Source organism: Phallusia mammillata, chromosome 7, assembly GCF_965637545.1.
Source record: "Phallusia mammillata chromosome 7, kaPhaMamm4.hap1.1, whole genome shotgun sequence".
Lineage (NCBI taxonomy): Eukaryota > Metazoa > Chordata > Ascidiacea > Phlebobranchia > Ascidiidae > Phallusia > Phallusia mammillata.
This window is the reverse complement of record NC_137258.1, coordinates 10,431,415-10,448,057: the sequence shown is the minus strand read 5'-3', so window position 1 is coordinate 10,448,057 and position 16,643 is coordinate 10,431,415. Positions and strand designations below refer to the sequence as shown.

Genomic DNA, 16,643 nt, shown 5'->3' with positions numbered 1-16,643 from the left:
ATTCTGGCTAAACCTTAATTTGTTCTTTAAATAATCCTGCAGAGTTAATAACATTCATAACAAAATTACACACAGAACAATAATTAAAAAAGATAGCAATAGTTCTGCAGTATGGCAATTTTTAAATCAATAGATCTTTTCTGTTTTGGTTAAATGATGTGGGTATATAGGCAAGTTAAAACAAGATACACAAATAAATAAGTTAATAAACTAGTTTATGGTGTTGGCTCCAGTAGCAGTGAGACAACTAAGTTGCTAAAAGGCAAATCGACATGAACCATTTGGATTTCAACAATAAAGTAATGCAAAATTGTGTACACATAAAATATTCTAAATGAGAACACCTGACAAATAGGAAAAACAGTACTGGCAGCAATAGTTGCACATAAACATGAAAAAATGCAACTGAGGTTGACAAATTTGTAAATTAGAATTAACACAAAAAATCACAGGTACAAGAATATTTTGTTTAAAATCCATTTGTACTTTCATGCATCAAATTTCGCTGCCTCACACGATGTCTAAGGTCTGTTGCATCATCACTTTCTCTATCAGCATCACAACTAGACCCATCGTCATTGCTAGTTCCATTACAGGATGCCCTTCCATACTTTGACAAAGGTTTTAGAACTGTTGGAAACTCTGGGCCAGAAAGATCTCCATCATATACTTCAACATCCTGCAAACAAAGCAATGGATGCACTTTGATGAAATAAACATACAACAAACAGTTTTACCTTGTTGTATCCCCAGCGACTTAAAGAAATCATCATGTATAGGCATAGCAATGTAACTACCATCTGTTAAAAAATGTACAATGTAGTTTTCTTCTAAAATGCAAAATTTCAAGTGCTTACCGAAACTACAAGCCAACCTACAACATTCACAAACTGTGTTCGCGTAAACTCTTCCGCTCCAAACTTGAGAGAAACAATCATCTCAACACAGGTAATAGCACTGCATACAAATGTTCAGGAAAAAATGACAAGAGCACAGGAAACATAATGATATTAAACATTATATCACTGATTTGGTGCAATAAAAGACCACAGGAAACTGAACGGTATTATGCATTATATCCAGGGTTGCCATACCGTCCTTATTTCTAAGATTTGTCCTTATTTTCAAGGGCTATGTCTTAGAAAAGTTCATTGTCCTTATTTCTAAGAAATGTCCTTATTTTTGACTTGAGTCCTTCTTTTGTCTTATTTTCAACAATTACTGGTCAAATCCCTGCTACAAGTAAAAGTAAACCTAGATCTGAGCTGTTGCGAGATGCACGAAGTATTTTTTACGAACAAGGAGTGGCTGGAACAGATCGTTTCTGCCAAAATATTGCATATGATATGTCACGGCGTTTGTTCAAAAACGTTTGTTTTATTTCGCATAAAAATTTAATTTTTCGGTTGTCCTTATTTTTGGTTTCAAGTCGATGGCAACCCTGATTATATCACTGTTTTTGTACCATATATATTTGTTAAAAACATTAAAAAGACCTGATGTAATTGCTTCGAACAATCCTTGGATTCTCTTGTGTGCACAGTTTGCATGATTTAAGCTAAAACGCTTTTTTATGAGACTTGAGACACAGTTGAAACGAAAAGAGAATTAATGTAAAAAAATTATCAATCCAACACTTTTTGTACAAAATTACTACAACTGTCTAGTTTTGCTCATGTTCTAAGAAGAAAAAGCAATATCCAAACAGGGTAGTTTGTGTCAGCAGCTTTGAACAGAGCATGACAAAAACTTATTTGGGACTAACGTAACCCAAAGCAGAGTCAATAAATGTGAGCAATAGTTCATAATACTTACACAAAAACCCATGATTGTGTCCCAAGTCGTTTGCAGCGAGTGTCAGTCAAATATACATAGTATTGCCTGAAAGCATTAAACTCTATTGTTTATGTGCACTTCATATGTATACATAATTCAGGCAATAGTGAATGAGACAAAAACAGTTTTTAAACCAACCTTAATGCTGGTGCAGAAATTGCTCCCATTAACAATATTCGACCCCAACAAAATGGATGCTTTGCTGGGAATCGGAGAAAATGCTTTAGAAAGAATGTATTGAGCTCCACCATCTGCAAGAGACAATAATGAACAATTATATACAAGTAAGGTCACAGTTTTGTAATATCAGCACATTACTGATTGGTGCTCATTGCTGGAAAAAATATTTCAATATGTTTTAAAATTAATGTTACTTAATTTCTTTGCTTACCACAAAAAATACTATAAGTATGTAAACCCCAACAACTCTCATTATTGAAGAGTGTGGATCCAACCAGCGAACTGGCATCCACTTGGCTGGCATAAACTGCATAGCAGCTCTTCTGAGTTTTCCAGTTGTGGTGTGAATGTCTCTAAAAAAATATGCACAATAATAAAATAGAAAAAAGAAACATTACATATTGTATCTTGCTAGAATTGTTTTCTAATAAAAGTAAAAGATTTCAACTTAAATAAACACAAGCTACTGTCCATTAAACATAGCTACAAACAAAACATTACTTAATAGATTCCCATCTGTATTCTCTCATCTCCAGAAATCTGCAAACCTGAATCCCCAGCCAAATGCCACAACCATTACAAAGCAGTACATCCAGAAAAATTTGGTCCCACCAACACTCTTTAAAGTTTGGTAGCAAATGCATAAAAAACACCTGAAATGCATTACTAGGTCTATATGAAATGAGTACATAAAAAGTTTCATAACATATCTTCTTTTTAAAAAATAGATTTACGAAATATTTGGTAGCTGGAATTTTTACACAAGAGATTAGCAGAAACAAGCCTACTGAACCAAGTTTTCGAGAAAATATATTTGCACAGCCAAATTCAAACCTCTGTCATTTCCCAAAGTATGCTTATAGACCAACATAAAGTATAACTTCTCAGTAACAATGCCTTTAAAGCCCAGCCCATGAAGTGACCAAATGCAAAAATATCAAAGCCTGAATATATCCTTTCCCAAGTTACATCAGAACAATTCACTGCATACTCCTGTTTCAAGAAAGGGTGTTTACAAAACTTTTTTAATAAGAAAAACAGAAAATGTGTAAATTCCATACCTCAATTGTATCCACCTCTCGCTTTGCATATTGAACAGATGGTTCTAGCCAAACCAAGATAGCTCTTACTTGTGTTACATTTAGGAATGAAATGAAAACCAGGCCAAGAAAGTATAAAACACTAAAACCAAAAACAATCCTCCAAACCTAAACCGAAAAATATTGCATGAAACTGAAAATTAGTGAAATATATTTTAACTATTCCAACATACAGCAGGATGAGGTCTTGTAAAAGGTCCATTTGGAAATGCAAGAACACTTATGACTGTGAAGAAAAAAATCACTGCACAAAACCCATACCAGACATTTTTTTCGGATGTGCTTTCATCCCTAAAAAACATCAGTTAGACATGCACATGCTAGAACACACAGAAAGTGTTTTACTTGAAATTCATATAACTAATAAAATATGCCAGCATGTACCTTGTCATAACGGTGTACAGCAAAATGACAATTATGACCAACAAAAGTGTAATAGTGTGAGGTTTATAGAAAAATTCCAAAGTAATGTCATCAACCTAAAAATAAACAAAAATTTTTTAGATTAAAATCTGCCTGAATACTGCAAACGTATTTATTTTTATCACATATTTTGCTAACACCACAAAATCGCCATCCAACAAAAATTACCAAAAATCCCTTAAAATTACCAAATCGCACAAAATTACGGGTCAATGTCTAAAACTGCGGGCCCACTTGGCCTGCTAGGCCCCGCACTTGGCACACCCCATGCAATAGAAAAAATTGCATGAAGCGAGCCAAGTGCTGGGCCAAGCGGGCCAAGAGATCCAAGTCGCCCACAGTTTTAGACGTGACCGCAAAATTACCTGTTGTTCATTGATTGCTCTGAAGTCATATCTGTAATTAAATCTATGAGATCGTCTTCTGCTGCTTCGCCTCATTGTCATGTACAACTGGTAAACTCAATTTTGCGATACAAAAAACATATACTGACAAAGTTCAAAGATAGTCAACCATCACCACAAAAATTGACAAAACGATATCAGACGTGGAAAAGAATTTCTATCCGTCCATTTCTCCGCAAAACGACGTGCTTCACGGTACTTCACTTTTTCAATCAGATTCAGAATGTCGTCTCCCATTCACTGAGTCAGCAAATGTTAACTACTATTTTATCGTGACTTACAATTTAAGAATTACTTCGTCACGAGGTTCGAAAGCAAAATAGGCGTGACAACATAGAGAACTTAATACATGTAGTTGTGTATCATTATCTTGCTGTATTTCTGCAAAGTAAACTTCTTTATTTTTAAGTTTCTAGCGGGGAAGAAAATAACAACTGAAACAAGGTTGGCAGATTATGGTAGAAGCGTTGACTTATTTCCTTCCTGCATAGGCTCTTAGGCAACATAAGACTACTCCTTTTTTCAAAGCGATTGCAGAAATATTAACCCAAACCCAAACAAAAAACAAGTTTGCTGCTCGATTTTAAAAAACACAATTGTAAGCCCAACATCGAACTATTTCACCCAAAGAAAAGAAAGCATTTCAAATGCAATACTCTTACCAAGAAGTCAAACTAGTACGACAACATGGTACTTTGTGAAAGTAATGGCTTGTTGAATGAATGCTACAAAGGGTACCTCAAAATATTAACTTATTGTACACCACTTATTACTAACAGAACAAAAATAACGGACTTATGAGCATTAAAGGGCGATTTTAACTTGAATCATGTTTTTAGTCCCTTTAAAAACTTTCATTTTTGTGGAAATGTGCGGGCGATTTGTTTCCGCATTAGGCATGACGGCAGTGTAGTTGCAACTTAACTTAAGTTACTTAAGCGTGTGTTTGTAAACTGTAATTAAGCTGTAAAATAAAACTATTTTGCACCAAACAAAGCTCAACTGTTTATTTCAAATAGCCTACATAGAAAAACTGTTATTCAACTCCATCAGAACAAACCATTTTTGTAACCGTGATAATCTCTTGCCTACCGATAATGAAATAAAACTTCACGAACGCAGCTGTAAACTCACCCAAGATGCGGCGTTTTACGTCCGTCATCTTTGGTGCGTAGAAAGGACCATGAAATCTTGTGTAGCCTATGTACAATGGTCCGTTTGGTAGCTCGTAGATCGATCGTGCAGAACCAAATTGGGGTAGTTACTATTTATTTTAATTTCCGTCACATGGTCGTTGTTGTAGGTGCATATTCGTTGCGTCTAAATGGGGTGCTGAAAGCGGAAATGAGATACCTGCCCGTGTTTGTCGGCTCGTGACATACACCTGTGCAGAGTTGTAAACGGGCACAACGCGCCCAAAAAGCCAAGCCAGACTTAACTCTACATCGGCGTACAAAACGCCATTAACTGTTCTGGTGCTAGTACATCTAAACAAAAAGGCAATTCTTCGATGGGACTTGCATTGTAAAGCGAATGCGTGTTTGACACCCCTGATGAAAGGTATGAACCACAAGACATGCAGGTTATTTTGTTAAAGCAATTTGTCGACCAAACCTGAAGGCACATTGTAGGGCAACATTTATAAAATTGTGTTTGGGCACGTTTGGTTTTTGGATGATTTACAGAGATTAGAAAATAAAAAGTAGCATATCACAAGCGAATAAATTTTTGTAACCACGGTCACGATTTTGAAGACTTTTGTTGTAGACATTAAAATACCACCACACCTACACGCGCTGTGATTGTTTATTTATTTACGCCTAAACGTACACAACAAAACTGTTTTTATTTGTAACAGCTTTCGAAAAGGACATGGACAACTTAGAGGGAAAAAAGACAACACATGAATGGTTGGGGGGTTTGGGCATTTTTAGGTGAACTTTTGTTATCATTGGTCCCACAAAGAAACAAATCCTAAAGCAGCTACACGACTGGGAATGTATTTTCAGCGTGTATGTTCTCCAATCCGTTTCCATCAATCTAGGCATAGTATTGCAGATTGGCTTTCTTTTTAGCTTGGACCTCGAGTATGCCTTCCATATAATCTTCGTGCATCAGTTCGACAGCTTCCCGGCGCAGAGCTATCATGCCCTATAGAAGCGCAAGAAAATATAAGAGTCCATTTTTCTGTGATTTATTTACTTACCTACGTTAATTACTTTTTAATATCCAGGTCTTTTACACTCATTTTAACAATTAAAAAAACTTTTAAATGTGATACTTACCGCTTCCACGCATACAGCTTTTAGTTGCGCACCATTGAAATCGTCAGTACATCGTGCTAGTTCTTCGAAATTTACATCGTCGCTAAAGTACGTAATCATTGTTTAACAATTGAAAAAAGAAACAGCGAAGCGCACACCCTTACCTAACGTTCATTTTTCGCGAATGGATTTGCAAAATTCTGGCTCGCGCCTCCTCATTTGGAACAGGAAATTCAATTTTTCGGTCCAATCGACCAGATCGAAGTAAAGCTGGATCGAGAATGTCGACTCTGTTTGTGGCGGCAATAACCTGCAACAGGATATGGTATGTTTCCCATGTTGTAACAGCAGAATATGATGACTGATTGCAGTATTTAGATGACAACGTACCTTAATATCGTTGTTTGGTTCAAAACCGTCTAATTGATTAAGAAGTTCCAACATTGTTCTCTGTACTTCGCGATCGCCAGCTTTTTCACTGTCAAACCTATAGAACAAATCGTAACAAAATATGATCAACTTGTACGACATAACGACAAGGAGGTAATTTAGGGCACAGTAAAAACATCTTCAAATCGCAAAACAAAACGTGCTATTCTACAAAATGTGCTATTCTTTGAATATTATTGGTGCGCAGTTGGACGTCTTACCGTTTAGTGCCGATGGCGTCCAGTTCGTCAATAAAGATGATCGCTGGTTTTCGTTCCTTGGCAAGTGAGAAGGCATCACGCACTAGCTTCGCTCCATCACCAATAAACATTTGAACCAGCTGAGGTCCAGCAAGTTTCAAAAATGTAGACTGAACAAAAAACAAGATCGTCAAGTTTTCACATTTTAGTGATCTGTTCTGAATTTGGTTGTGAACCATTATGTAAATTCATGCACACTAGTTTGATTTGACATGTTGAAGAAATTTATTTTCCCATGTATCTTGCAAGTAACTTACAAGTATTTTTGTAAATATGTACAACAAGAAATGTTGGTGAATAATGGCCCGCAAAGTATTTTTTATTTACAACTAACTTGCCCTAAACCAGTGGTTCTTAACCGGTGGGAAATTTCCCACTAGTGGGAAATTTAATGTTTTTAGAGGGAAGTTATGTGAGTTGAAATCAACCATTGAAAGTTAATTTAATACAATATTTTCCGCAACAACATGTAAGATTAACTTCACCTAGTTTTACAAGGTGCATAAAAATCTAAAAATCGTTTGTTACGTCACATACATTACTAAAAGCATCAATGACTTTGTTATTGTTCGCGAATAAATGCATTTGGTCTGTTGATCGTGATGCGATAAATGACTACAAGCACCTGAGACTTTTCAAAATCCCACACAATTTTACTTACCCACGAAATCACTAAATAAGATTTCAGTTTACCTTTACGGTTCCGACCAAATCGCTTCACAAAATTATTTTGATCAAAGAATCATTTTTTGTCGGACACAAAACATGATTATAAAAATAACAGAGTGGGAAATTCGGACTTGGTGATTTACTTTAGTGGGAAACCACACCAAAAAGGTTAAGAACCACTGCCCTAAACAATGATGAATATCGCGAACAGCACAGTCTATTATGAGATGGCAGCATTACTACATTCAAAGTCTTTACTATAATTCAACACAATCATACCTTGGTTTGAGCTGCACAAGCTCTTGCAAGCAAAGTTTTGCCGGTGCCAGGAGGACCATACATTAGCACTCCTTTGGGAGGCTGGATACCAATAGCCTCAAATCTGTCTTTGTGTGTCATTGGAAGTACAACTGCCTCAATTAACTGAATCAAAATTTAGGCAAAAGTTAAATAAGATTTAACCACCTTGTTAGCTTGACGAATACTGTCACAATTACCTCTTGAATTTGCTTGTCCAGCCCACCAATATCTGAATATTGTTCTGTTGGTCTTTCATCAACTTCCATCGCTTTTACTCTGGAGTCATATTCAGTGGGCAGTTTTTCAAGAATTAAATATGAGTCTTTATTGACACCCTGCATATAGTAAAAAAAAATAATTTTAACAATATCACTGGAACATTAATCATTTTTGCAGATCAAATGTTGCTTTTTTACATAATTTTAAATCTATTTACAAACATGTAAATCTATAATATGAAACTTGTGATAAAGTATTTGGAATAAACATACCACTAAATCTCCTGGAGTAAGATCTTCTGGTTCCACTAATCCCATTATTGGCAGAAAGTAAGTCTGTGAACAACAATAAAAAGTAAATATGTATATCTATTTAGCATGTTGATGGCCATAAGTAAAAACACACCTGTCGTGTTGATGTTTTAATTACTGCACATTTTCCTTTCCTTTGTGAATCAAGATCAATGTTGTTGCCATCTTCTTCAGCTTGTTCATCAGGATCAACATCAAGCAACTTTAATCATAGACAACAAATGAGTGAATATATTACAAAATACACAGCACTCAAGGAATAACATTTATGAGCTATGTGTTTGTGCAAAATGTAAGCACATTATGTTACTCCATTATTACAATAGTTTTAAAAAATCATGCCCACCTCAATAACATTTGACACTAGATAAGGTAGTGTTTTATTGACTTTTATTTTTTCAGCATTTTCTTTGATTTTCTCTTTCATTGATTGAAGTTCATGGTTAATTCTAAGAGTTTCACTTTTCATGATCTAAATATAACGACAAAAAATCAATATTAATACAGATCAGAATTTATTTGACTGGTGTCACAGAGAAGGAGAACCATATTCTTCATAGTAAATGATATATTTTTAACACCTTTCTGCAAAAACTCGGCTTATTTTTAGTTTGAAGAAATGTAGAACATAGTCTATTGATGGTCATAAATCACCGCAAAATAGCAGGTTTTTGTTATGGTAACATAGGCTCAAGTCATCATGCACAAATACCTGAACTAATCTGGTGGTTAACTTTACGAGGAATGTAACCAGAAAAAATGCATTAAATCAATGCCACAAGATCATTACATGGTTACCTTGATTTCATTGACCAGTAGCTTGGTCCGACTAGCAATTTCATTTGTGCTCATTTTTAATATTTCTTCACCCAGTTCCTCCTACAAAACATGTATCAGTGAGAGTTTAATACATCAGGTGCTTCAATGTAATACCATACATGTAAGACTAAGACACAAATGGCTTTGGTTATTTGTTATAGGATGATGGTACAATGGTGGAGGTCAAATTTAATTTTGGGATGCTAAATACCATTTGAATATCTAATATTGTCAAAGAGTTGCAATGCACTCAAAATTTACATTTTTACTAATGATTTAGCAAGGATTTTTCAAACATTTACCCAGATTGTGAAACTAGGCATCTTTGTTTCAGAAGTTTACATATATGTAAACATGATATATGATTAAGCGGTATGCGATTAACCGAATTTGTCTGTACTGTCATCTGTGCTCAATGGAATTGTTAATTTTAAAGCCTGTGTGAAACTGAATGTACATTAAGATTCTTTCAACTTAAATTTGATTTGTGAATACAGTAAACTTTATTCTATGTTTCCTCAAGGGTGGATCCTTAAAGACAAACAAAAACAAATTTTGTCTAACCTCCGCATTTTCCCAAATATCTTGACCTTCTTGTTGCATATCGGTTTCAACTTCACCAACAGCAGGAGGTGCCATTTTGATTCTGTCTTTAATACTTATATTTATGTAACAAATTTAAATTAGGTACCAGTTTAAAAAATATGCCTAAAAATAAATATTTTTGCGGCAACAAAACTAACCAAATATAATAGGTTTGAACATGCTTATCTCTTCATGTGAATTTTGGAAACCAATGCAGTTGATCCAAACAGTTTATGAGATATTAAAAACAACCCTAGTCTGTAGAAGGTTGGACGCACAATTGTAATTTGTAACGAAGTAGGCTCACAACACATTGAATTATTTAAAGAATTAAGATCTCGAACACTTAACGTCACTCACAATAGTTTTTAGTGACAAAAGCTTCGTTTTCGAGTCGCACTTCTGGGAATCTGGGTATACGACTTTCACAGTGATGATTGGTAAAAACGAGCATTAAACTTGAACCTAGCGCCTACTTAAACTCCCTATATTATACCTATCTCGCTATGTGTTGTATGATAACATTTAAAAAAGCTTCTCGGTCCTCCAAAGCACATGCAGACCAAAAACGCAGTATTGTAGGCCAGGGTAGACTCCGGTACTCTATAGGTCAGCGGTCAGTACTCTCTAGGTCAGGGATGGCAAACCACTGACCCGCGGGTCACAAAGTGACCCACCACGTGAATTCCAGTGACCCACTTGTAGTTTTAAAAATTTATACTGATTACTAGTGGTAGGGGTACCAGACTTTCAAGATTAAAAAGCAACACAACAGTTAACTTTAGGCCCTTTGCACGATTGCCTATTGTCTTAAAATACAGATTGTTGAGTCAATTGTAAGGCAACAGATATGTTTAAACGTACAACTTGAAACGATTTGTTGTAACTTTGATGACGCTGTTCGGTTCCACATATTTATGCGAATCTTTGTTTTCACACATGAATTTCATAAAATCAAGTGCCAGGAATCGTCTCAGCTTAGATATGACTGCTGCGTGTATTAAACTGAAAACTACCTAGGATTACAAGACTTGCAGAAAACATGGAGCAACAAGCATCTTAGCATTGAAATTGACACATAATAAAATATGTGACCCACTTTGTTTTCTTTCCAAATTTTGACATCATGTTTGACCCATTCAACTAAAAAGGTTCGCCATCCCTGCTCTAGGTAGTAAAATTTTTATCAAATTTTAGTAAACATAGGTGATCTTCACAAACTAAATCACAAACCCCAGTGACTCAGCGGTGATGAAATTGAAAAATATAATTCATGAAGTGAAAAACAATAGAGACAAGAACTCAACTCGTTTACCACTAGGGGCATTGTTTCTACAACGTCATAAATCGCTTTTCTTTCTGGTCTTGTTTAAATAATACATTTTAGTTTAATTGATTAGTAGAGGCATATTAAATCAGCAGAAGTGTATTCCGCGTAAATTTTTTCTTCAAATTGTGAAATTGTCAGGTCAATAAACATTCGTTCGCAACGATTTCCTTTTGATGTTGTGATAGTGCCCAAATTTTGGTTCTCAACCTTTCATGCACCGTGCCCTCCTAAAAGTAACATTCGACCCTCGTGGCCCCATTCATTTAAGTAACTCCGTAAGACCTGTATCCCCCTGGCCCTACCTATAAGTTTGCTTATTCTAAAGTCGCTATAACAGAGGGCATCATCGAGAGGTACGAAATCCTGACTCCGGGTTCAGCGTACTTAGGCTTTCACTTTTTCAACAAGAATCAGAAAGGAGTGCGTGACAGTCTGTTCTAGTACATCTGCACACGTACGTTTTGTTCTCAACGATTCCACAGAATCACATTGTTTTTTTCGTATCCTTTTAAAAAAATATCCATGCTCAGATCATTTTGGCCCAACTTTTCTAAGTAATCGGAATTTTGTTGTTGTTTTAACTTGGCAACCGTACATGATTTCTATCAAATTGTGCGGAAGTATATGTCTGAAATGATACAGCCTGCACCCGGAAGAAAATAGTACAAAATTATATATTTGGTGATTTCTATGCTTCTAGAAAAATTTTTGTTCAAACTAAAATTGCAAGTCATGGCGGATGACTCTTAACTTTACACGCCGCGAGCGACCTGCCGGTAAAAAGTTTTTTGTGGTAGATGTTGATTCTCTAGCTTAGCAAAAGATTGTTGAAACTATGAAACAAACGGAATGCACGTTGCATGGGTGATTTTTTTTTAATTTTGTCTGAACATGTATATTGCTTGCAAAAAGCAAATGGTTTCAATATTGTATTGTTTTGTGCAGAAGCAAACTTTTTACTAGAATCCTACGATTATATTACTGATTTAACCTGCTGCTTTGGGGTTAACATAAATAACCAAAAACTATGGCCCCCATGGATTTTTTGCCTGATCACTTTGGATATGTAATCCTTTGCATAGCTTATGCAGTAGTCAACCATTTTTATCTGGCATTTCAAGTTGGAAAAGCAAGAAAGAAATACAATGTGCCTTATCCAGCTTTGTACAGCAAAGAGAGTAACATATTCAACTGCATTCAAAGGGCTCACCAAAACACATTAGAGGGACATCCTATTTTCTTTGTTGCACTATTGTTGGTTGGAATTGTGTATCCTAAATTTGCTGCTGCCTGTGGAGCATTTTATATCACCTCTCGCTTTTTTTATGCATGGGGTTACTATACCGGTGATCCCAAGAAGAGAATCAATAGCCAAATTGGCCTGCTTGGTTTGTTTGCTTTACTTTTTGCCATGTTGTATATTGGAATTCGGCAGATTGGGTGCTGTGATGCATATCTGCCATTTTAAACAGCCTTCAATAAGCAGTTTAAAACACTAATTTCACCCTTTACTAACCATATGTGCCACTTATATTCTTGCAATTAACATCTTAATTAGCATTTATTTCTTAACAGTTTGTTTCATGTTTGTATTTGTTTATATTTTATCTATTCCGGTATGTATCAAAATTAAGGTTTGTTCACCTAAATTGTATCATCAAAATATGGGTGTTAGGTGTAGATATTAAAAAATATGTAAATCAGCATTGGATAGCCGTTGTATATAATTTTCATTCAATAAGCTAATCATGTTTTAGAGTTGTTTAATTGTTTTGTGTTTCTATGTGCATATTTACTAACTATGAGTTGTAATTTTAATCAAACTGCCACCATGTAATGTTATTTTTAACAATAACCATTTTCATATCGTTAGGTTCAAGTATCTCTGAATATATATACTGTAGTGTTTAGATACAGTATAATTGTATAAATAAAAGACTGTACAAAATGGCACCCATTTCATTTCTTTCTGAAGACTTTGGATATGTTATTCTCTGCATCTTTTATACAGTTGTCAACCACATGTATCTTGCTATACAAGTGGGAAAAGCAAGAAAGAAGTACAAAGTGTTGTATCCAACCATGTACAGTCCTGACAACAACATGTTTAACTGCATTCAGAGGGCTCATCAAAATACTCTGGAGAGCATGCCACTGTTTCTTGTTGTGCTGTTGTTGGTTGGGATTGTGTATCCAAAATTTGCTGCTGCCTGTGGAGCACTGTATGTCACATCTCGATTTTCATATGCTTGGGGTTATTACACTGGTGACCCTAAAAAGAGATTAAATGGCGAGTATGGTGCAGCTGGGTTAGCCGGTTTGGTTGTTGCCATGATATACATAGGAATTCGACAGCTTGGGTGCTGTGATGCATATCTGCCATTCTAAAAAGTTTTGAAACTTGAAGATGTCTGTAAATTTCATTCTGTAAATGGAAGTTCCATCTAAACATTGTTTGTCATTAACAATAGCAAATCAATTCAATCAAACTTAAAATAAAATTTATATTGTGATGCAGCATGTGGGTTATGGTAACCCAGGTGTAAACTATTTTATTGATTGTAAATATAGTTTGAACAACTGGCAGATTTTGTAAAGTGATTGCATGTGTAAACATTTTAATTAACTGTGCTGACCAATCGACAGCCATTAACCATTGTTCGTATATTTTTTCTTTGCTTCAAAATTAAATTTGTTTTGATGAATAATAATGAAATTTATTTGTGAAAATTATGTTTCAGGAAATATGTACATGTCACAGTGAAACATTTTTAAATCAAACAAACCAATGATGTGTGTTGCGTCAAACCAACATGGTTGTTTACAACAAACTTTCATCGGCTTCCTACCTGTCTTGTCTGTACAAAGACGTTATGTAATTGGCCCTCCAGCAGGTCAAAAAACTGACCATGCTGTACGTGGAGGAGAGATCTCTTTCTGTGGCCGTATTTTCCCAAATCTCGCTAGAAACGTTGTATTTCAAAAGAGGCTTACTAATTATGGGTCCCCTTCCCTGAAGGGGACACATATTGTTTTTGTCTATATTTTTTTTTCGTCTAACGCAGATTTGTTCCCACGTTTTGGTCAAGAAAGAATGGTTCAAACTTTTTCAAATTTACACACATTATAGATATTGGTCTAAAGATGGTCCATGTGAATTTTGACCCCGTTTGATCCCTGGGTTCACCCACATCCCCCAAAACGTGAAATTTTGAAAACGGCCATACTAGCTAAAGTACTTCATTTAGGAGTTATATGCTTTGTTGTTTGGTGCAATATAAGGTATTTCAAAGAATTTTGTACCTTAAAAAAAGATTTACCCATTTTCACCCCTTAAACCCCAAAATATTCGTTTATGTCTAACGCTGGTTTGTTAATTGCGTTTGGTCAAAAAAGAGTGCTTTAAATCTATTCAAATTTGCACAGATGTTAGTTATTGTTCCGAATTTGATCCTCCTGAAGTTTGACCCCAAACGACCCAGCGGTTCACCCACAGGCCCCCAAAACGAAAAAAACGGCTGTACTGACCGAAGTACATAATCTGAGGGTTTCATGCTTTGTTGGTTGGTGCAATGTAAGCAATTCTAAAGAATTTTGTAACTTTTTATTGGATTCCCTCATGTTTTCCCCTTAAACCCCAAAATAATAAGTTTTAGGCCAGAAATACAAGCCCCAATGTGCTGAAATGTTAAACAATTGTTTGCAGTAGGTTATTCGTTTAGTATTTAAAAAATTGCCTTAATCGGCCAAATAGTTACTTTTACAGTCCATAATATGTGTACATTGTCAGTCAGATAGAAGTCTCAAATCTCAAGGTAGTAATTCACTTGTTTACGATTAAGGCGGGTGAATACAGCGGGAGTGCTCAGAATTCACTTGTTTACGATTAAAACAGGTGAATGCAGCGGGAGTGCTCAGCTTGACGTCCGGACGGACGGACGGACGTTTTACGAGACAGTCGTGTTGGTGATTAGAAATCAGCTGTTTTTGCGCAGCCTTGCTATGTCGTTTTATTAAGTTATCAAGCTCATTTTCAGTTTTGGAAAAATGTGTTTAAAAACTGACCTTGAACGACAATATCAAGGTCAAAGCATGACATTAAATTGAAAGTATTTTTCCTGTTCTTACTTACTGTTTTTTGTAATTATATGACAATAATGATGCAAAAAGAATACGGACAAATTTTTTAAAGTTGGGTTAAGGCTAAAGTTGGTTAAGTTTTTCCTTAAGAATCTAAAAATAACCAGGATGTTTGTTTACCATAAATCCGCACAAACGCGCGTGTGGTAACCCATTCGTTTTTGCTTGCAAAAACAATCATATGTGTAGATCAAATGATGTGTATAGTAAATTGGTAAATATCTAACAATGATTGTGCCCTATTTTTACTGTTACCAAATCGCATATGCATATGTGTGGGGACCCATTTGATTATGCTTGCAGAAACAATTATGTTATAAAGTGCCAGGAAAAAGATAGGGACCCAATGCCAAATATATATATCCGTTATAAATATATTAAATGGTATATGTGATACATCGTTAAATATGATGTAGTAGGCTATATATAAACTGGCAATATATGGGAAAACCACTAGGCTATTCTAGTTTCATGTAATTATTTAATCGCAATTATTCGCCCGTTGTATCGCCCTGAAGGCACGCCAATTAGTTGGCGCCATCGTCTTGCATTTTTTACGCCCACCGCATTGTATATATGTCTTTGTTTTATGTTATGTTGGTCAGTGTTGTTTATCGGGCAGTCGTAAAGTCCGCTTGTTGAATGCAGTTGCTTTGAGCGTAGTGCCAGATTATTGCTATTTTGTCAGTTTAATGCAGGGAGTCGAACCGGAACTGAACCCGAACCCACGAACTGGTTTGAGCGGTTAAATTCATTAAACCCGAACCGAACCCGAACCGCTAATTGCGATTTTCTAAAAATCCGAACCGGAGTTGAACCTCATATTTTGTTTTGCGTTGGACCCGAACCGGAACTGAACCATTAAAAAAATCAGTCTGTTTTATGTTTTGTAATTTTTTTTCAAAACAGCGCACTTAAGCAAACGCGAGATAACACTTATAGGGCGTGTCAAAACTAACAGTGCACGGTCAAAAATCTTTTGGGATTTGAGAAGGCCAGGAAGATGATAGGTAGAAATAAATTGAAACGAATGAAAATTTGAACCGGTTCAAAAACCACAAACCGGTTCGGACCGGATAATTTGCCCTAACCGGAACAATACCCGAACCCGAAAATATACGTTTTTAAAAACCTGAACCGAACCCGAACCCTCAAAAACAAAACGATGTGAACCCGAACCGAACCTAAACCCGTATGACAAGCGGTTCGACTCCCTGGTTTAATGTTTTAGCATTACGTCTATTGTATCATAATTGTTTGGGTGTTACTTATATTAAAATCGCTTGGTGGAGTGGAACTAGGTTTTGTTTATAGACAGGTTTTCTCTTCATAATATAATTTAATCTTAGCTAAAATACACAACTCTTACACAAA

The 16,643-nt window shown here is 35.6% G+C and overlaps 2 protein-coding genes and 1 pseudogene across 2 annotated transcripts; 1 reads left to right on the top strand and 2 right to left on the bottom strand.

Moving 5' to 3' along the window:
• Window positions 1-36: 36 nt before the first annotated feature.
• LOC145237585 (phosphatidylserine synthase 1-like) lies at window positions 37-4,276 on the bottom strand. The gene is made up of 12 exons (XM_080100512.1): window positions 3,905-4,276; window positions 3,501-3,595; window positions 3,290-3,407; window positions 3,078-3,224; window positions 2,851-3,009; window positions 2,518-2,669; window positions 2,228-2,369; window positions 1,975-2,087; window positions 1,816-1,881; window positions 858-957; window positions 738-800; window positions 37-679 (listed from the first exon to the last, which is right to left on the bottom strand). The coding sequence occupies exons 1-12, from the start codon at window positions 3,983-3,985 to the stop codon at window positions 470-472; spliced, it is 1,446 nt and encodes a 481-aa protein (XP_079956638.1). The 5' UTR covers window positions 3,986-4,276; the 3' UTR covers window positions 37-469.
• Window positions 4,277-5,735: 1,459 nt separating this feature from the next.
• On the bottom strand, window positions 5,736-9,948 carry LOC145238678 (26S proteasome regulatory subunit 6A-B). The gene is made up of 12 exons (XM_080101919.1): window positions 9,779-9,948; window positions 9,194-9,274; window positions 8,742-8,867; window positions 8,490-8,597; window positions 8,357-8,419; window positions 8,063-8,200; window positions 7,845-7,988; window positions 6,858-7,006; window positions 6,598-6,694; window positions 6,372-6,517; window positions 6,229-6,310; window positions 5,736-6,094 (listed from the first exon to the last, which is right to left on the bottom strand). The coding sequence occupies exons 1-12, from the start codon at window positions 9,851-9,853 to the stop codon at window positions 5,984-5,986; spliced, it is 1,320 nt and encodes a 439-aa protein (XP_079958045.1). The 5' UTR covers window positions 9,854-9,948; the 3' UTR covers window positions 5,736-5,983.
• Window positions 9,949-13,076: 3,128 nt separating this feature from the next.
• On the top strand, window positions 13,077-13,517 carry LOC145237868 (glutathione S-transferase 3, mitochondrial pseudogene; annotated as a pseudogene).
• Window positions 13,518-16,643: the final 3,126 nt, after the last annotated feature.